At 47.4% G+C, this 20,924-nt stretch overlaps 1 protein-coding gene across 2 annotated transcripts in view; it reads right to left on the bottom strand.

The window, feature by feature from the left end:
* Positions 1–20,924, bottom strand: part of ELMO1 (engulfment and cell motility 1) — a 476,071-nt gene that overhangs the window by 297,881 nt on the left and 157,266 nt on the right. For both annotated transcript variants that reach the window (XM_037041133.1, XM_037041135.1), the window contains exons 6-7: positions 13,570–13,739; positions 2,553–2,588 (exon numbers count right to left, since the gene is read on the bottom strand). In XM_037041133.1, the coding sequence (XP_036897028.1) occupies positions 2,553–2,588; positions 13,570–13,739 (206 nt within the window). The remainder of the gene's footprint in view (positions 1–2,552; positions 2,589–13,569; positions 13,740–20,924) is intronic.

The following is a 20,924-nucleotide window of genomic DNA, read 5'->3' as shown; positions in this document are numbered from 1 at the left end:
TAGGAATTGTCTCTCTACCCCTTGTGGCTAAGGGCAAGGGATGACCTCTGGAATTCGAGCCGCAGGAGTCAAAGCTTGTCTCCGGTAGCAAACACTGCCTCAGTTCCTCTCCCTGCCCCCAAAGCTTGGTTGGGAGTCAATGACTGGTAAGACCCTTCACAGCAGGGGGCAACCTAGGCCAGACTGGAAGGACTCAGGGGGGCTGCAACAAAGAGCAATGGACTCTTCCCCCCTCTCCAGCTGAGTCCCCTCATTCTCTGGGGGGAGTGCTTCCTGGCTCGAATCCCCTTAAGCCTGAATACCTCCTGTTGGGGAGGGGTGCAGCTCCTTTCCTTGCTAGAGTGTGTCCTGGGGAAAAATCTGGCACCACAAAGACTTCCTGATAGTTTGATCCTTGCCACCCTGTATTCTGTGTATTAGAACCCAATAAAAGCCCTGTAGGAGGGGGCTCGAGGCCTTTTTCTCCTTGGAGAAACTGGCTACTGCTGACCTTTTCCCCCTGAGAAACTGGCCACTGCCCATGGGAAAATGGCCACCTCTCCTCCCTAAGCAGATCACATCATGTCTCAGTCATATTTACTCTCATCTGTGGCACTCGGGGGGAACTTGAGAGGAAAGTCGCCCCCACAAATTCAATTATGAGATCTAGCAATGTCTTAGTAGATTTCTTGGGATTTTTCACGTAACAATCACATCGTCTACAAACAGAGTTGGTTTTTACTTCTTCCTTTTTGATCATACATCTTTTCTTTCTTTCTTGACTTACTGCTACGGCTAAAAACTCTAGTACGATGTTGAACAGAAGTGCAAAACGCATTTGCCTTCCTCCAGTCTTTAGGGGGAGGAAGTTCAGCCTTCTAGTGTTAGGAAGAATGCATTTTTGTCACCTTTCTGAGGTTGAAGAAGCTGCCCCTATTCCAAGATTGCTGAGAATATGTATGAGGATGTTGGACTTTACTAAGTGCTTTTTCTGTAGCTATGATCTATTTCCTGTATCTATTAAGATTATTTTCTCTCTCCCTTCAAAATTTTACTAAGTGCTGAATCACACACAGTGACTGATTTCCAAACATTTCCATTCCTGAAGTAAACCTTCATTGGCTGTGAGGCAGTATCCATTTTAGATATTGCTTGATTTTATCTGTAATGTGTTGCATCTCTGTTCACTCGGTGATCTATAATTTTCATTTCCTGTATTGTCTTTCTCAGGTTTTGCTATCAAGGTGACTCAGCATCGTTACTTAGTCTGAGTAAGCTACTCTGCCATTGCAAGAACCAGGGCCCTGAGCACTGATCTTGCCCACGAGGGATGAACCAAAACCATGGTTCGCACGCAGTCTCACTTCCAACATCTCTGCGTACCTAAGAGTAAAACTACTGGAGATGAATTTCAAGGCATCATTTCGGCTTCAGAGCCCCAGATTCCTCGACATTAGCAAGTTGCATGAGGTTATGTTAAGAGAAAAACTCAGCTTGAATCCCACTCCACCACCTGATTTTAATTCCTGCATGACAGAAATGATGCTAATTTTACCAGTCCTGTGTGGCAGCTACAAGTATGAATCAGAGTAATGAGTGCAAACACGCCCAAGTGCCCAGGCACTTTCCGATAAACTCTCATCAAAGACGGCTCTACCTCCATCACCCTTCAGTGCTTGTACTGTATGGAAAATAGGCATCAAAGTAAGATTTCAGAGGCTTTATCCTAAAAACCCAAGACTGCTTTCAATCCTTGATTACGATTTAATAACTGAAGAGTTCCTGCAACTCACATCTTACTGTGTGGAGGGGCAGGAGAGGGCAAACCATTTGAGAACAACACCCCCGGTACCTTGGGGGTCAGAGGGTCAGGGGCAGAAGGTGATCAGGGTTTCCTCTGAGGGCTTACAAAGCAAGGCACCCGCTTTCAGGTGCTCTTCAGTCTGACTCCTTAAACTGGAATTATCTGCCTGACAACTCGGCCAAATGGAAACATGTTCAGCCTTCTACACGGAGTTTGTTAGACGTCTTCGGTCTCATCTCGTTAAGTGGATAAGAAAGACACCAAGGAGGAAAAGCTCTAAGGTGGAAGAAGTTCTGAGAACTCCAGGAGAAATGATGGTGCGATTCACTTAAGACAGGGGACTGAGGACTTCCTCCAACTCAAAGGAGATCATTTTCATTCCACACTTCAACCCAGAGTTTCGTGTGGTTTTTTTGACTGAGCCATTGAAGAAAATCAAAGGCTTTTGACTTTGAACATCATATAGGCCGCCAAAGAGAAAGTTTTTGTTTAATGCAATACAGAAAATCATGCCTCGCCCTGCTCCAGGGGAAGGGTAGCCATCCTGATGGGCTCATTTTGTGGTTGCAAACATAAAACACCCTTTCTGTCACAAAGCCGAAAGAAAAGGGAAATAAAATTCTAAAGAACCTGTTTATAAGAACATCAAACAGCAAAACAAAATCACTTACTCAAAATAGCTACATGCACAGCTATCAGAGGACTGGGCTAACGATGCGGAGAAGCAGAGCGTGTTATATAATCGGAATCAACGATCGTAAATTCTTACCAAGGCTTCATGATCTTCTGCAACTTCTGGTATCGTCTGCAAAAGTGAAGAACAATCACGTGAGGAGCAGGTTTGAAAGTGATGATTTCTACACAGGTTACGTGTCTTGAAGAAAGACTCAACTGCCGTGACATAAGGAAACCTTATTCACGCCGAACCATTATTCAAAGAAATAAACTGGTGTTTTCTAATGATAAGAAATAATAAAAAGACATGATTAAACTACTGTAATCAACCTATGACATTTACTTATGAGTAAAGGCAACAAGAATACTCCATTTGCCTCAGAACAGATTTGTGTTCAAGGCAGAAAAGATCCCTAGAGGAAAGAATGGGTACATTTTTAATGAAAAAGGTGAAGCCTAAAAGTACCAGACTGGTTGTTCTGAAATATATCCTCAATAATGAAGACACTGTGGCCTATCTTTCTTGGGCAAAATGTCCACTGATTTTACTTTCCCTTTTCTTGAAAGAAAAAAAACCTGAAGGAAGACATGCTGAGACACTACAATAGTCTTGGACAATGGATGGGACTCCGAGGCGGTAGCCTGAAAAAAAAAAAGTGTGCAAGACACAAATCTTGTCTGAAAGAAAGGCCCGTGATGCTTCTTAAGACCCTGGGGTCATGAAGATAAGGGAGCAAGTGCTTCTCACCTTACCCAGCCACCTGCGTTCCCTGAGGCTGCCAAACCTGTCTGGCATTAAGTATCTTCTTCCCTCTCCATTGACTACACTACCCCTCCCAGCCACCCAGCTAAGTCCTACCCCAAACTGTCCCTCTGGAGCCTTGCTCTGATTCCCCTTCCTTGACCAGAGTGAGCCCGCCCAAGTCTGCCTGTGCCGAGGCTACCTCAGCCGTGAGGCTCAGGACACCTACTGTCTGTCCCGCTCCCTGAGGGCAGGGCCTCTGCACTGTGACACACCGCTCTGATGCCAGGTGCACGCAGAGTCGGGGTAGGTACTCTGTAAGGGGTTGGTGAATAATGCAGCTCTTCCGAAGTGAAGTTTCACATTTGCAACCACATACAACGTGACCACTTCAGAAACCTAACTGACCACAAGAGCAGATCTGGTCTTTGGTAAAACTGAAGGATTAGAAATGTATATAAAGAGATATTCCTCTTCTTTCTCCCCTCCTTTACTTGTCCTTCTTCTAAAAAACAATGAGAGATTGTTGGCTTTCTTCCTTCCTCCTTTGAAGAACCCTGGGTAGGGGGAAGGAGCAGGTGGCCACTGGGGGGCAGGCTTGAGCACAGGTGGACCCTCTTGGAAGGACTGACATCACCTTCCAATATAGGACCTGCGCCTCCTTGGAGAAATGACTCCAGCCAGGGCTGGGGCAGGGAACAATCTGGGTAAGTCGGGACGGCTCATGGAGACAGAAGGCAGAGAAAGCCAAGAACAACGGGAGACGGGTTGGAAGGACACAGAGTGCAGCTTGAAGAAGGTTCGACAGCCAAAGCTGGGACAAACTGAGCATCAAAATAAATAATAAAGGTGATAGATTATAGCCCATTGGAGAAAAACAGGAACAAATAAGTCCATACTGTTTTCTAGACAGTGTGCCGGTATCGTTGATGACCCAAGCCTCTGGGGGAAAACAAACAGACTGGTACCATTTTCCATGGCGTAATTACTCCAAAATTATTTATGCATTAATTACAAAGGGGGAGCATTACAGCACCAACGCCCGGAAGGCGCTATGTTAAGCAGTCAAAGGGAACACCAGTAATGAGACAGAGAGACCTCATATACGTGTCGTCAATAGGGTGCAATTAAAAAAGCGAACACACAGAAGCATCTGTGCTATCCCAGCCAGAGACATACACATAGGTCTCAACTCTGAGCAAAACTGTGTGTGGGGGTGGGGGGGTTCTACGGAAAATCACGCAGTGTTTACACGGAGAGTACACTACTCTGGGTTCTCCCATTGCTGCCTCATCGTCCAGCCGATGCATGTATGTATCGTATCCTCTCTGGTAGCAATTTGACTTCTTCCCTGAAGGTGAAAAACCAGCTTTGTCTCCATTTGCAATTCATTTCAACATTCCTGGGCTCCAAATAAATGTGAGCCCTTTTAACTTTTCCTTTGAAATGGTTAAAACATTGTGCCTGATTCTCTCATCTCCCATGAGTGAAATGAATTCTTTTAACATGCGTTCATTTTTATGTAAAAGCCATGCTTTTATCTTTTTCCTGAAAATTACCTTTAATAAACGACCTTTTAGCAAACCCGAATTCGACAGTCTACAAAATGGCTGACCTATGTTCTTAACAGGCGCCCAGGTCGTCAGTGGAAAGAGGAGAGAAAGAAAGAGTTCCAGATTGAAGGAGATTAGAAAGAAACGGCACAACTGCATGCACAGTGCTTCGTTCAGTTCTATCTTTGTATTGATATTAAAGGACACGGGTGGGAAAGCTGTTGAAACTTGACCTTGTGACCCTTCCATTCAGTGTGTGAATGCTAAGTTAATTAAACCAGGAGGTCAGTGGACTGAGGCAGTGCTAATGCCTTGGTGGCCTATGAAAGCCAACCCAAAATCTAAGCCAGTCATTGCCTCAAGGTTTCAACCCATCACAGCCAACTAGGCTTGAACTGTAGCCAGTCAAATAATTTCCCTGTTTTGCTCCACCTCTTCTCCATACTAGCCTTTCCCCTGGGGCAGGGTCACCCAACCTGTGGCCTCTGGCCCAGGATGGCTGTGAATGTGGCCCAAAACACAATCGTAAATTTACTTAAAATATTATGATTTTTTTGTGTGTGATTACGGGTCACAGTGTATTTAATGAAAAAGGCCCCAAACAACCCTTCTTCCAGTGTGGCCCAGAGACCGCAAAAAGTTGCACTCCCCTGCCTGCCCTGGGGGTATCTGCTGGGGCAGAGTACCTAACCACCTCCAGCTTGGTGTGATGGATTCCAGCTGATGTGTGCTCAGATAAATTCTTAGCATTTTATTATACCTCGATTTATCTTTGAATGAAAACATTTCAAAATAAATCATAAAAGCGTGTGTATATGTAAGTAATACATAAAGCAGCCCCTGAAATTTTTCAAAATAGCCTTCTGGGCTGGGTGCCTGAGCGCCCTCGGGTTTCTGTGTGTGTCCCACCTTCCTGAGCCACCCTTGGCCTTGGCAAGTTGCCCCTGACCAGAGAGTAGAGATAAATTCAGTGCCGTGTCACAAGTCATGATGTTTTCCTTCTCAACTTCCTCCTGCAGGCTTTGTGTGAAGCGAAAGCAGAAGAGGAACTGTTTTGTTGCGATGTCTGTTTTCCTAACCAAGTTTCTTTCTCTGTGTGTCTCACAACATCCCTTTTTACAGCAACATGACAAGGAGCACAAATGTTTCCAGAAAGGCTGATGTTTCTGAGTGGCCCCATGCCTTTCCTTTCAGCCCAAGAGATGGCATTCTTTCACAGCAGAGGACAATCTCTCCCATCAGGCTGTGGGAGGCTTCTCCTTCCCCTCACGGGAGAGAGGCACAAAGACACACAGACAAAGCAAACAGTGGTGGGGTGCAGGAGGATCAAGTGGTGGGAAGTTTCTGCTCCAGGGCTCCTGACAAAGCCCTGAAGGTTGGCCTCTCTGGCGTTTGTGATGCAAATACCCAGCCAGGCAGCTATCCGGGAACTCCCGCAGCCCTGTTGGGTGCACATGCCAGGACCACAGGCAGGGGGCACTGCACACCTGCAGCCGTGTAGCAGCTGAGCCCAAGGCCACCACAGGGAGCAGCTCCTGCCGGGCAGGATCCGGGGAGCTGTTTGCTCTTCCAAGGGGAAGCACAGGCCATGCGCCTGAGACCTGCACTGTGCCTTCCAGAACAGCCCCAGTTTCTAAGCCACACCAAATTCTCAGAAGCAAGAGCGTGAGTTACAGCTGATAATCCATGTCCGTAGAGACGAACAAAGTGACTTTCAAAAGAGAAATTCATCTTCTGTGTGAGGACAAAATTTCCAAACAAGGCCATACGCAGTCCGAAACTGTCAGCTGCCACTCTGCATTCCGCCCCCACCCCATGTGCCTAATCCAGGGTCAGGAATATTCAGCACTCAGATAACACCCACTTTGCTAAATGAATAAACCCCACAAATCCACTCTCAAGTGTGAGCACTGGGCAACACCAAAGACAAGTCATCGTTCAGGAAGCCCAACGCCAGGCATACTTCAATTTGCTCCGAGAAGACACTGATTCCAGCAAGGAGAAAATGCATCGAACAATCGAAGTTTAACATAAATCTGCTCATGTTAATGAAGATGTCCACAATCTTTATAAATACAAACACATATAACTAGACACACACACGCAGGACGACCATCTTTTCTGGGTCGTGTGTATGAAAGAATGGGGAGGGAACTAACAATTGATACAATTAATGCTGTTTGTTTTTTTAAAATATATTTTATTGATTATGCCATTACAGTTGTCCTATTCCCCCCCTTCATTACCCCCACACTGCACACCCCCTCCCCCACCTATCCCCTCCCTTTAGTTTATGTCCACGTGTCTCAGGTTCTTTAGAGTCTATATTTTCCCTACTATTCTCGCCCTCCCCCCTATCTATTTTCCACCTACTTTCTATGCTACTTATTCTCTAAACCTTCTCCCTCCTTCTCCTCCTCCCACTCCCCTGTTGCTAACCCTCCATGTGATCTCCATTTCTATGGTTCCCCTCCTGATCTAGCTGTCCTCTTAGTTTGCTTTTGTTTTAGGTGTGGTTGTTAATAACTGTGAGTTTGCTGTCCTTTCACTGTTCATATTTTTTATCTTTTTTTTCTTAGATAAGTCCCTTTAACATTTCATATAATAAGGGCTTGGTGATGATGAACTCCTTGAATTTGATATTATGAGAGGCACTTTATCTGCCCTTCCATTCTAAATGAAAGCTTTGCTGGATAGAGCAGTCTTGGATGTAGGTCTTTGGATTTCATGACTTGGAATACTTCTTTCCAGCCCCTTCTTGCCTGTAAGGTCTCTTTTGAGAAATCCGCTAACAGTCTGATGAGAGCTCCTTTGTAGGTGACTGTCCCCTGATCTCTTGCTGCTTCTAGGATTTTCTCCTTCATTTTAATCTTGGCTAATGTAATTATGATGTGCCTTGGTGTGTTCCTCCTTGGGTCCACCTTCTTTAGGACTCTCTGAGCTTCCTGGATTTCCTGGAAGTCTATTTCCTTTGCCAGACTGGGGAAGTTCTCCTTTATTATTTGTTCAAATAAGTTTTCCACTTGCTGCTCTTCCTCCTCTGGTACCCCTATAACTTGGATGTTGGAACATTTAAAGATGTCCTGAAGGTTCTTAAGCCTCTCCTCATTTTTTTAAATTCTTGTTTTCTTCATTCTTTTCTGTTTGGTCATTTTTTTGTTCTTTCTGGTCCACTCACTTTATTTGATTCCCAGTTTCCTCTCCATCACTATTGGTTTCCTGTGCATTTCCCTTCGTTTCAATTAGTTTAGCCTTCATTTGTTCCTCTAATTTGTGACTAAAATCAACCAGTTCTGTGAGCATCCTGATCACCAGTATTTTGAACTATGCATCTGAGAGATTGGCTATTTCTTGATCACTTAGAGTTATTGGCTCTGGGGCTTTGAGTTCTTCTTGAGCCATAATGTTTTGGTCTGTTCATGCCTGTTTCGTATGAGGGGCGGAGCCCTAGGTGTTCACCAGGGAGGGGCCACTCAGTTGCTGGGTTGTGGCACTGTATGTGGAGGAGGGGTCAAAGAGGGGCAATGGCGGTCCCCTCTGCTGCTTCCTGCCTCTGGGGCCTGCAAGGTCTGTCTCATTGCTCACTCCTTCCCCTGGTTTATCTGCGCACGAATGTGTGACCGTGGTCAGCCTGCCACCCTGCGCCCTCACTGGGTCCGCCTGTTGCCACCCCACACCTGGGATCCGCCAACCGCCACCCACCTGCCTGGGTGGGTCCGGGGGATCTTTCCTGCTTGACCCCACTCTGCCACTGGCTCCACCCCTCTTACTGGTCTGGCTGAATGGTTCGTTGTTGTTGGACTTCAGTACATTTCAATTTTCTGTGTTTTGGTTGTGTTTTTGTTACTAAAACTTTGTTGTCTTGAAACCTGGTTGTGCGAGGAGGCACAGTGTTTCCACCTACACCTCCATCTTGGCCGGAAGTCTAATGCTGTTCGTTTTTAAGGCCATTACTGGGAGGCCTTCCCTACGTCTAAAATAACTGCAGGACTCTTTCCACCGTTCCTGATACAAGCAAACCTGGGAGGAACGACTTAAAACTGAGCAGATACAAAGTACTTATAAATTCCCCACATTAGGGTGAACTCACACCCCTCACTGCTATTTTTCTTAGAAAACCTAGAATCCCTAAGGAAACATCAGTTGTGTATTGACCAGAATGGTAGAAATAGACACTCTCGTGCCCCCAATGTTCAAGTATAAATTAAGACATTTCAGCAAGCTACAAGGACATTCTTATTTTAAAACAGCTTTAAAACTGGGTATAGGCTCTGAATCGGGAATTTTATTCCAACAAAATAATTTAGATTCTCACAATGATTTTACTAAATGACAAGCTGATTGCAAAATGCTCACAATCATGGAAACACACCCGGAAAACGGTGTAAATGGTCAACAGCAGGGAAACAGTTCATCCTTCCCACTCCGTTACACTGTGCATCAACTGGACCCCAAGGAAGCTTTAAAAATGAGACAATACGCAGACCACAAATAGGATGCGGGGCCTGACGTGGGGTCACACGACACTGCTGTCAGATATGGAAGGCAGGCTCCCAAGAGCACGACTGTCACAATTCTACTTTTGTGAAGCCTGCACTCGTGTGTGGGAATGTAAAAGAACAGACGAAAAAGTGTGCACACCACCATGTGACAAATGTCTGCCTCGGGAAAGGTGGGTTAGGTGTGATTCTTACTTTCCTGCTTCTTACAATAAATACTTTTAAACAATAACTATAATGTCTGTTGAGGACAGAAAAGTAATTCTAAAAAAACTGACGTTTTGTAAATATGCAAATGTAACTTTTTTCACTCTAGGCTTTTCTGCACAGGGCAGTGCTAACAGCTTACCCAGGTTCCAACAGCGGGCTTTCCCATCATGTTGCCAAGTCAGGGGGGGACTCTCAAGTGCTGCCGTTCATTCTGGGAAATGCCCCGCAGCCTGGCCCGCTCTCCGACTGTTCACCGGAGAAGGACCCGGGGCAAGCTGCCAGCCGTCTGTGCACGCAGAGGCACACACCGAGAACATGGGGTTTGAGAACCTGACAGAGAGCAGGGCTATTCACCACATGGAACTGAGAGTTGCACGCACAAATTGTTCTTCTTTCAAACCAAATAAAATACATTATTTCTAGGAAATCTCTTCGTGCCCATTTTTTAAAAACGCTGTCCATTCCAGAATGTTCCCTGCCATCTCTTTACTCAAGTTGGGGCACCACGTTCCCCCACAACTTCACTGGCTTCCACACTAACTTCCATTTCAAGCTGAAACTAGGAACGGAATTTCCAAATTCCACGAGGGAAGAAAAATTAAATTTGGGTTTTAAATGCAGTACTCTGCCAAAGTGATACTTCCCCATTGCTCCTTTGTGCCTAATTCTGCCCCGTGGCCCCTCCTGGTACCAGCTGGAGAAAGACCTTTAAAAGCTCAGCCTCGGGTAATGACATGCAGGCGGGTAATTTCTGAATCTCATTACAGCTCAAAGTCAGGAGATAAATTCCAGCTACATTTCTTCAGCGTTTTCTAACATTTCCACAGGTCCTGCTTAGAAACCTCTGCCTTCCCCAGCTGGAAGTCCACCCAGCGTCCTGACTAAATGCCTTTCCAACTGCAGGATCGATTTAATTTGTGTGGTTTCCATTCCAAAGGTTTCCTGTAATTAATTAAAGTCTTGAGCGAGGTCTAATTGAGAAGCCAGGTTTTCCTTATAAGAAAAATGCCTTTCTCTTTTCTTTTCCATCTGAACAAAAGATCTGGGGGGGGAAACAGCTAGGATCAAATGAGCAGCTTCTCAGGGTGGGTGGCAGAACCCTGCTGAAGGAGGGCAGGTAGCCGAGCACAACTTTGAACTTATGTAAAGTGGTGAGCAGGGCAAAAACGGTCGCTCTAGAGAGACATGGGTCCTTTTGAGTAACACAGTGTGCTGGGAAGATGAATGCCGAGCAGAACTCACCGGAGATCTGGCCTTCAGTCCTGTTCACCTGTCTAGAACCCGGCTGTAGGTAAGAAGCAGGATGGCTTATGAATTACAAATAGCTAAATGTTACGTTGAGCAGAATGTGCTTTTTCATAAAAGGACTTCAATGACTGCGGCTCACTTATAGTCATTCGGTACTGACGTTCTCTCACAGAGTCCCCAGTCTTTTGTCTGAGGGATGTGACTCTCTGGGACCCCATAGAGACAGAGGTAAGTCATACAGCGAGGCAGTGGCACAGACAAAAAGTAATAATGTCAAAAGACAAATACAGAGCAACTTTCTTTTTAAGCAAAATAGGTGTTGTCCCTTTGATGAGTGTTCTGGACTCAATTAGGTGCCCCTCAAAATTCATATAATGAGTCCCTGACCCCCACTATTTTAGGATGGGACAGTATTTGGCGAGAGAACCTCCAAAGAGGTGATAAAGTGAAAGTAAGCCGTAAGGGTGTGTCCCAACCCAATCTGACCTGATAAGGAGAGAAAATATGGACACACTGAGACATTAAGTTTCCCTGCAGACAGAGGAAAGACCACATGAGGACCCAGGAGGGAGGCAGCCACCTAGAAACCCAGGAGAGGGACGGTGGAGGAAACCAACCCCGGTGACACCCCCGGACTGTAAGACGATAAACAGCCACTGTGGAAGCCACCCAGTCTGCGGCGTTGTGTGTCGGCGGCCATAGCAAACTAATGTGGTGAAAAATGTCAGAATGCGTGATGGCAAGCCTCGAGAGGTTCCAGGGCACAGTGTCCCAGCCCTTAATGTGGGGTGCACTTCACAGGGACCTCAGCCTTACGTATGTTTGCCTTTGTACCTGGAATCGCCATGGCAATTGCAGTAAATTCATACCGACGGTCACAACAGTGTTCCGAATTCGGAAAGCTGCAGCTCCTGGACACCTCGGTGTTTGTGGCAGAACTGCCCCACGTAAGCAGGTTGCGTGACAACTGCACCAGGGACATTGCGTTTGATGCTGTGCCTCCATGGCGGGGACTTTGATAAACCCATGAACGGGGGAACATTTTGACTTTCGGGGGAAACGTGTCGCCACGTGACCGAGGCAGAGCCCTGCAGGGCCCCACATCTGGCCAGGAGCACGGTTCCCAGGGAGAAGCTGGACACCCAGCGAAGGTGTCATCACCAGCAGCAAGGAAGGAGAGCTCAGACATGTGCCACCTGGGGTCTTGGCCTGGAGCTCCCAACACAGGCACAGAGTCCCCGTGTCCTTTCCCTTCATCAGGCCACTTGGATCCCTCACAACCTTCTCAGTTTGCCTCCAGCCATCTCAAGCTCCAGCTCCAGTTCATAGGAACCCCTTCCAGTCCTGGTACTGCCCAGGACGCAAGTTTCCGGGCCCACTCCCAGCTGATGTTCGCCAAAAATGTCATGAGCCATATTTTAGCCTCCATCAAAAAATAAATGATGCCTGCCCATAGCTGACCCTTGGCAGATGCCCGCACCTGCTTGCCAGTGCCCTGAGATTTGTTAATCGTCCTCATTCCCTCTCAACTATTGTCTCTACTTGTCTGTGAGGTAGGACCCTCCCCTCCAAACTACAGAACATTCTTATATGGGAGATTTCTTGTTGCTATAAAACATCCTCTCTTTCCATAAGGAAAAAAAAAGAATCTTTCACTGGTGCCAAGTGCAGAGGCTAAATAATACCCAGTGTAGGAGGAGGCAGGAAGGAAGAGAGGGAGGGAGATGAGACGACTCCAACATGCAGTCATCCACTTATTTGAGTTGCCAGGTACTGAAGAGAGATTTAAGGGACCCAGGTTTAAACCCCAACCTTCACAGATACCCTTTCTGAATGTCTACCCAATTCTGCCCATCATTAAGTTAGCATATTAATGTGTAACTAACTGAGTCAGCACCTTCGCCTGCTCAAACCCACATGCTCTAACAGCCCATGGTGGTGGCGCTGACCCTGTGGGAATGGGCCATGTCCAGTGGCCCTGCCTGGCAGCCAGTGGTCCAGGGGGTTTTCTGTCCACACAAGTAAGGGCCACACCCAACTAGCTTCAGACACTCCCCCATCCGCCGGAGCACCAAAGCCTTCCCTGGGAAGGTGAGCCCGGCCGGTTGAAATGCCTGGCTCTTTCTTGCTTATCTTGGGACTGAACTCCTTCAAGGTCCACTACTAATGCCCTGTCTGTAGGGCTCCAGGTGTAGCTGGCCTTACCTCCAGACCCTAAGCCCTCGGAAGGAACTCAACCTGCGCTGGTGTCTGCCTCCATAAATTTTCGGATGGCAAGTCTCACATCTTTTTAAATATTCCCAAGTTTGACTCTTTTGCACAGTAAGCATTAGATAAATGTTTACTGCATTTAATTTTAGGTAATTAAGGTCGTGCACTTCATCATTCGAATGTTGATTTTTAAAAACTGACTTCAGGGATGCTGTTTTTGACCTGGTTTAAGACTTTGAGACTGTAAAAAGTCATTCTCAATTTGTTTAACTGAGTCAGAGAGAAGACATTTTTCTTGTGGATAGATGAGGGATATAAGGGCTTTCTATTTTGTAGGATTATTATTTTAGTGTTGGAAAAGCCCTGGGAGATAATGACCTCATCTTTTTCCTCACAAATCTGAAATGTCAGGTCATCTTACAGAATAACCTGGTCTTAGATTCTGGTTCATTGGTGGGTAGACTATATAGCGATATTCAAATGGCAAACCCTCTCCCCAGACATGACCAGAAAACCCTTTCTTTATTTTTCCCAAATCTAGCTGATTTCTGGTCTTTAAAACCAGAAACTTCAATGTGAGGGAAGGAACAAATACCCAGCATGATAGAAAGGGCAGGACAGGCTGGAGTCCGGGTGAGAGGAACTTACTCCGTGCCGCTCTCCACCATCTGCGTGAGGAGGAAGATGCCGTCCAGGTTGATGAACTCCTGGGCAAAGGTGACGTCCCGGGACAGGCTGGCCAAGTCCTTCAGGGCTTCCAGCTTGGAGTCCATACTGGACGACTGGATGCGTTCGTGGATCTGCTGGGCGTTCTGGGCCTTCCCAAGGCAAAAACGGAGGAAACCACAACAAGGAAAATTAGTGTCTCACCCCGACCAGAAGCAAGGACACAGAGGCCCAAGGCACGAGACAACGTGCACACAGCCCCATGGCAGGCTTCCAGCCACAGCGACTCCACCTTCAGGCCACATCTGGTCATTCACCGTGGGAATGAGTCAGTCGCCTTCTTTCGCTGGGCCCAGATTTCCATCTCTCGCAGAAAAGAGCTTTCCCCAGAAACAGAACAGGCGTAGCAGTGAGGGGGGGAAACTGGGGAACGTGTTTACCTTTTAAGTCAAATTTTTATCTGTACACGACAGAAAGCTTTTTGCTTAGTTAAGCAATTACGCAAATTTATACAGTGTGTTCACCAGTTCCGCCAGTACTCTGAGTGGTAACTGCCTACACACGGTGCTCGACAGCGTCATTAGACACCCCAAAATCTTTCTGGGCCACTGACAATCTCCCGGCACAACACAATGACGCTTCCAAACCTCACTTTCTGACAACATGTGTTTCCCATACATCTGCTACTGACTGAACAAATTTCTAACAAAATAATTAGGGAACCAAATCAGTAGCTTCGCCTAGAACTAGGCTGCTTTTCGAGGCATTGGCAGTTGGCTCGTGCAGGCGGGGCAGGAGGGGATGGAAATACACCGGGCGAGCTGAACTTCTGGATAAGAACTTGTCGTCTCTCTCTCTCTTTCCTCCTAGGAAAGGTTTTCCTCTCTGTCTTTCAGTCAGGCCAAGCGGCCAGAAGAAAAAATGATTCAGTGTTCCTGCCTGTTTTTTTGTTTTTTTGCTTAATAGAAATAAGTCCACATCTGTTGTCTTTATTCTTGAACTCAAACTTTTGATGGCCGAAGCACTCTGCCTTCCTCATATTCCCCCTCTCAGGGGCTCGCTTTCTTCCTCTGAAATGACACTGCGCTTCAGAGATGGGGGAAGATGCCTGTTTGAGCCCCACCATGAGGTTCCTCTCCTGAACAGAAACTGAATAGAAATATCTGAGGGGCCCTGTGCGAACTGTAACCAAGTGAAGGCTGCTCGGTGGAGAAAGGGGATCTGCACAGGTCCTGGGGGCAAAGGGGCTCCACCCAGACAGGCTCCGCAGCCACGGCCCCTCCCTCCACGCCCGGCTGCCCCTTCGCTGTTGGTAGCCCCGAGGACAGAAAGGAATGCAACAGGAATGGATGCAAGGCCATGCTTTCGGGACCAAGACAAGTGAGCCGCACTCCCCTGTCACTGGGTCAAAGACAGACTGGTCTGCCGTGCATTATAACCAAAACCGACATTTTGTATCAGAAGTTAGAAAAGAAAGGAGAGAAAGAGAACCCTCCCTACTCATTCATTCAACGATCCTCAGTTATCTGACAAACTGCTCAAACTCTAACTCCTGTATTTTAAAGAGGCACAAAAGAGAGCTGAGCGAGAATCACTTTACCTTTTTAAATTGTTCAAGGATATACTATTCTCTACAACTATCAAATGGATGTACAGCATTAGTGCTAACATACAATACTTAACCCAAGCAAATCACTTTAAATTCCTAGAAAACCACATTTTTCTTCAAGCAGGAAGTCGCATTCACTTCAGTCATGATGACAATCAGTACCCAAAGTGATTCACTGTCATCATCAGTGTTAACTACCATTGTTTGGTGCTGTTACTATCAAAGCTGGAAACAGCACCCAGGCACCTAGCGCTCTCCACGAGCCACGACTGTAAAGATCTTTATGGAGGAGTCCATGTAACCTGCACAACAGCCCTAGCAGGTGGGTGCCTTCATCATCATTTCACAAAGGCCACAGAAGTTCAGAGAAGTTAAGTCATTTGCCCAAGGTCACACAGCTTGCAGCTCTGGAGCTAAGATAGAACCTGGGCCTCTGGACTCTGGACAACGGGCTGGAAAGCAGTAGGTCTCAAACTGCTGCATGATCAGAGCCACCTGGTGGGCTTCTCAAAACACGGAGCCCTGGGCCTCACCTAGAGCCTTGGGTTCTGGGGGCCTCAGGTGGGGTCCCTGAAGTCGTATGTGTAGCGAGCTCCCAAGTGCTGCTGCTGGTCCGGAATCACATGCAGAGTACTGTTCTAAACCACTATCCCCGCCTCCCATCTCCTGGTCACATTGGGACATACAGCCCAGCCCCACTGGGCACGGGGCTCTGATTCTGTCTCCTCATTATCACGTGTCCCCAGCGGCAGCACAACTGCCCATCCTGGCTGACTGCACCAAAAAGGCGATCTACTTGCCCTTTTAGAAAGTGCCTAGGTCTCAGAAGAAATATTTGCTAAGAAATCAAAAGAGTAAACCACTAATGGTGGGGTCCAGGTAGAAGAGGTTTACTACAGCATTCTTTCCACTTCTGTGCGTTTGAAATGTTGCCTGCTTAAACATTCAAAATTTGTTCATCTAAAGTCAGAGGCGTGCCCAGAGATGACAACAGAGTCCTGAAGAGGACAAGTGTCACAGTAGAGGAATGAAGACGGAAGTCCCAAACCACAGGACCACTAACAGGCTGCCGCCTGGAACCCAGAAACATTCCTCCAAGACAGTCACACACTGCAGTAACACCCCGACGACCGCCAGGGTCTCAGCCAGGGAGCCACATCCCACAGTGGTAAAAGCGTCCTCCACATGGTGTCCCTCTGCGATGGTCAGTTCCCAGACACCAGGGCGGAGAAGTTCCTGGGGAGCCATCCGCCCTCTCCTGTGCTCAACCCATTGCCTGGGAACCACCTGCCCTGTTTGCACAATGGTGTCCTTTCTTTAAAAACTTTTTAAAGTTATTTTTTATTTATAATTGACATACAATATCATATTAGTGTCAGGTGTATAACATGGCAATTAGACATTCACATACATTACAAAGAGAATCCAGCAATTCCACCCCTAGGTATCTATCTGAAGGAATCCAACACACCAAATCGAATAGACGTGCACCCCTATGCTCACCACAGCGGTATTTACAGTTTTTACAATCACCAAGACGTGGAAGCTGCCAGTGCCCATCAGTGTACAGGTTGATAAAGAAGATGTGGTACAGATATTCAATGGAGTGTGACTCAGCCATAGAGAAGAATGAAAGCTCGCCCTCTGCGACCCCATGGATAGGCCCAGAGGGCGTCCTGCCAGGTGAACTATGTTGTGCTGTTCTCCTTCAAGCCAGTTATTACTCCTCTCCCTGGGGGACATAAACTAAGGAGTAAACTTTTCATAAAAGCACAGAGTTCCCGCAGTGTTTGCTGTCGGGTGAATTTTCCTCTTGCTTTTGAGACACAAGCAAACCTGGAGGGGATGCATCACTTGCCAGATGGGAGGGTTATGGGCAGCTGGTGGCTGGTGGTGAGTAACTCCCCGAACGCAGCTCGAGAATGTGGGGCTTTAACCAGCTCTGCTACTGATCAGCACAGCCACCTCACCAAACTCCCCCTAACCTCTCTTGGCCTTGTTTTCCCCCTTGGCCCACGGAGGGACAGTGATGAGGTCACGTCTGAGATGCCCTCCAGCCCCCAGAGTCACAGATCATTTCTCAGGTGGGCAGGAACCCTCATCACAGAGTCTCCTGAGAACAGGTGCCAAATTGGAGTCAGTCCCCCAGACATGAGCCCCCATCAAAACATTACATCCAACTTCTGGGACATTTTGAAGACAATAGTTCTATAGTTGGAACCAGAAATGTTTTCTTTTTTACCTTCTCTCATTTCTAAATAATCTGGATATAGAACTCTTATCATAAAAATTAACACGGGAAGAAAAAAGTTTTCTTATGAAAATACTGGGTGTTGGTAAGGAAAATGCACTTTTTTGGCATCAGGTATGGCCAAAAATTACACTGCGGAGAATTTTACTTGGGCTCTATCCAGACAAGCCTACGGTTGCCCATTCCCAAGCCCGGCCCCTACAAAACCAGACAGAATCCTCACTCCTGATGGAAGAGCTTTTCTGGAAGGTGTGCCCTGCGTGATACGCTGTTCTGTGTGGGGGGGACAGAGCCACCGACACGGCAGTCCTGTGCCCGCCACCCTGGGGCTTATACCCTACAGGGGTGCAGGGGTGGGGGGAGCAAGCAATGAAACAAGGTAACAGTAAGAACTAAACACAGAGGAGATTTATAGCAAAACCTGAAACTGGGAATGTGACAGAGAGGGGGGGGTGGCTTTTTAAGAAAGAGCAGTTTTCCGGGGTGAGCAGCCCAAGGAAATGACATTTCAGCACAGAGCTGGTCGATCAGAAGCCAACCGCACTGAGGAGGAGGAAGCTGGATTTCATTTTTTTTTTAGTGGCAGGATTTATGTTTTATTTATATGTTTACCAGCGTATATTTTTATTTTTCAGTTACAGCTGACATTCAACATTATTTTGTATTCATTTCAGGTGTACAGTCTAGTAGTTAGACACGTATGTACCTTACAAAGTGATTCTTCCCAATAAGCCCAGTACCCACCTGGCACCACACAGTTATATAAATACTATTGACTGTACCCCCTGTGCTATAACTTTCCAGCCCCGTGACTACGCTGTTACTGCTGATCTGTACTTCTTCATCCCTTCACCTTTCTCACGCAGCCCCCCACCCCTCCCACCAGCAACCATCATTCCGTTCCGTGTCTTCCAGTCTGTTTCCATTTTGTTTTGTTCTTGAGATTCCACATGAAGTGAATGGATTCCTGGGCAGTGGGCAGGGTTAGCACAAAGGAATAACAGGAGGCGCAGGCCTGGCGTGTTGGAGGGGACGAGAGTGGGTCTGTGGTTGGTGGGCGAAGGGGGAGGGGGAAGCAGGGCCGACCGGAGGGGCACACAGCCTACGGTTTCCTGAGCAGCCCCCAGGAGGAGCCCGCCCAGTGATGTAGTCCCGTGACTGAAAGGGTGCATTTCACTCTCAGAGACAGATGTGTGCCACCTCTGGGCACTTAAAATAGCTTACGGATTCAAACACTGGAAGCAGACGCCACGTTCAACAGTAGGATAATGGTTAAATAACTCGTATGTGTCACCGATGAACTACCACGTGGAATTAAAAAGGAAACTCGGGGAGTGCGAAATAGCACTGGGCACATCCCCACGATGCAGACAGATTTTACTGTTTGTGGGCAGGGGTGCGTGTGGACAGGAGAAGGAATTTGTCAGACTTGCTCCCCACTTTATTCCCAGTCCCTAGAACAGTACCTGGCATTTACTAAGAGTTCAAAAAAATTCCACTAAATGAATGAATAAATACAGAAATACATATGCACATATATATACATATATTTGCACCAAATGACCAAAAGAAACAAATCAAGATAGGACCTGTGGTTATTTATGAATTCTAATGGTCTGCATAATTTTCTCTGTGGCAAGCTTCGCTTTTCAAGTTTTCCATGATGCTGCAATATTGTCACATTGGGGGAGGGATCAACATTATTAAAAAAGAAAACAGCCTTAGCTCTGATTTTTCAAGTAGTCAGCACAAGTGAGAAGAGTCTAGTAGTTGTGTGGGTGATAATGTCAGAATGTAAGTTATTTTCTGGTGTTGTTTTTAGAACACAAAACATGGTTCATTCTGAGCCATTCAAACAGCTGCTCAGAAACCCGCCTTCCTCCTCCCCAGTGTTCTTGAAAATCAGGGTAAAATTATCCCCAAGGAGTTTGCAGGGTGGGTCTAGGCACGTGACTGCCATTAAGACGTCATCTAAAAGGTCCTCAGTGGCCAAGTTTCACAGATACTTTCAAAGGTGCACTCAACATTGCCCAGCTGCCGAACTTCCCTTTCCTGGATGCTTGCAATGTCCCTCCAAATGACTCCTCCACACCTTTTCTTCTCCCCTTAAACTTCCCTACCCCACCCCTGCAGCCCCCACACCAGGGATCTTGCCTTGCATTTTACTGAGGAAATCTAAGCAATCAGCCAGGAGGTCCCTTCATTATCCCACTGCCAAGAGTACAGCCCCCGACACCTGTCTGCCTCTTCCTGGCACCATTACCTGGTTCCCCGCTTCCTACAAAGGTCAACCCTTCCCGCTGTTCCCTATCCCTGCCCCCCTTGCCTTCTCAAGTACCCCCCTTCTAAAGTCTCCCCCTTCGTTCTGTATCATTGGGTTTTCTCTCTGCAGCAGGTCATTTCCAGCTGCAGAAACCTCCAATAGTTCCCGTCACAAAAAGACAAACAGAAGTGTATGAACTTCCGTTGACCCAATTCCCCTCCAGCCATGCCCTCACTGCATGGCTCAGCCACGGCTCTGCAATGCAGACTGGGTCCAGTTGCCCCCTTTCTCCTCCCACCCCAGTGATGCGTCCATCCTCACCCATACACTGGGGAGTGGGGGGTCCCCAGGATGTTATTAGTATCTTCAGGCGGCAGGTCCAGGGGTCACTTCCCTCATCTAACCTTTCCCACCCTCTCTGCAGCCTTCAACGCACCTCCTGTCTCCCTCCCCTTTGGAACACTTTCTTCTCTGGGCTTCTTGGCTGCCTCCCCGTCTAAATCCGGCAGTGTGCCCAGGGCTCCACCTCCCTCCCAGGACCTCACCCAGCCCATCACACACGTGATGGTGGCTGTCCAGCAGACACACCTGACTGCCTGGTTGACATGTCCTCCTGGACACGTAACAGCATCTCACACCCTTCACTGCCCACTCCCCAACCTCCTATCCCATCAGCAGCACCACCATTCACCTTGAGCAAACACCAGGCACACTCGAGCCACATCCTTCCACAGGAAGTCCCAGGGGCTCTCCCTCCACACCCTCCTGCAACCCTCCCTGCCCCACCGCAGCCCACACTCCCCACCTCCTGCTGTGACAAAGCCCTAACCTGTCCCCTGTCCGCCCTGGCGTTCTGCTCTTGGGCAGCGGCCAGAGGGATCTTGTCCCTCCTCTGCCTACACACCTCTCCTGGCTGCTTCTCTCTAACTCAGGCTCATAGAACAATGGCCAGAAATAGACCTTCAGATACTTACAACCCTTGTATAGTTTCTCAAGTCCATAAAGAAAAACTGTTTTTAAAACTGTTAATGGTCTTTTTGTTAAGAGCCTCTGATAACCGGAAACCACAGAGTGACTGAGATAACGTCATTTTGCTTTCTGCCAGAGTAACTAGTCCCCCAAACCAGTGTGACCGGCCCTCCAGCGGGGGTGCCTCTAATACTGGTCCTGGAAGGAGAGAGAGCAGTTAAGGGAGGATTACGCGCAGAGATGAC

Source organism: Sturnira hondurensis, unplaced genomic scaffold (assembly GCF_014824575.4).
Source record: "Sturnira hondurensis isolate 20B ecotype Veracruz unplaced genomic scaffold, ASM1482457v3 Scaffold0002840, whole genome shotgun sequence".
Classification (NCBI taxonomy): Eukaryota; Metazoa; Chordata; class Mammalia; order Chiroptera; family Phyllostomidae; genus Sturnira; species Sturnira hondurensis.
Note: the sequence above shows the minus strand (reverse complement) of the source record. Positions and strands in the feature narration are given on the sequence as shown.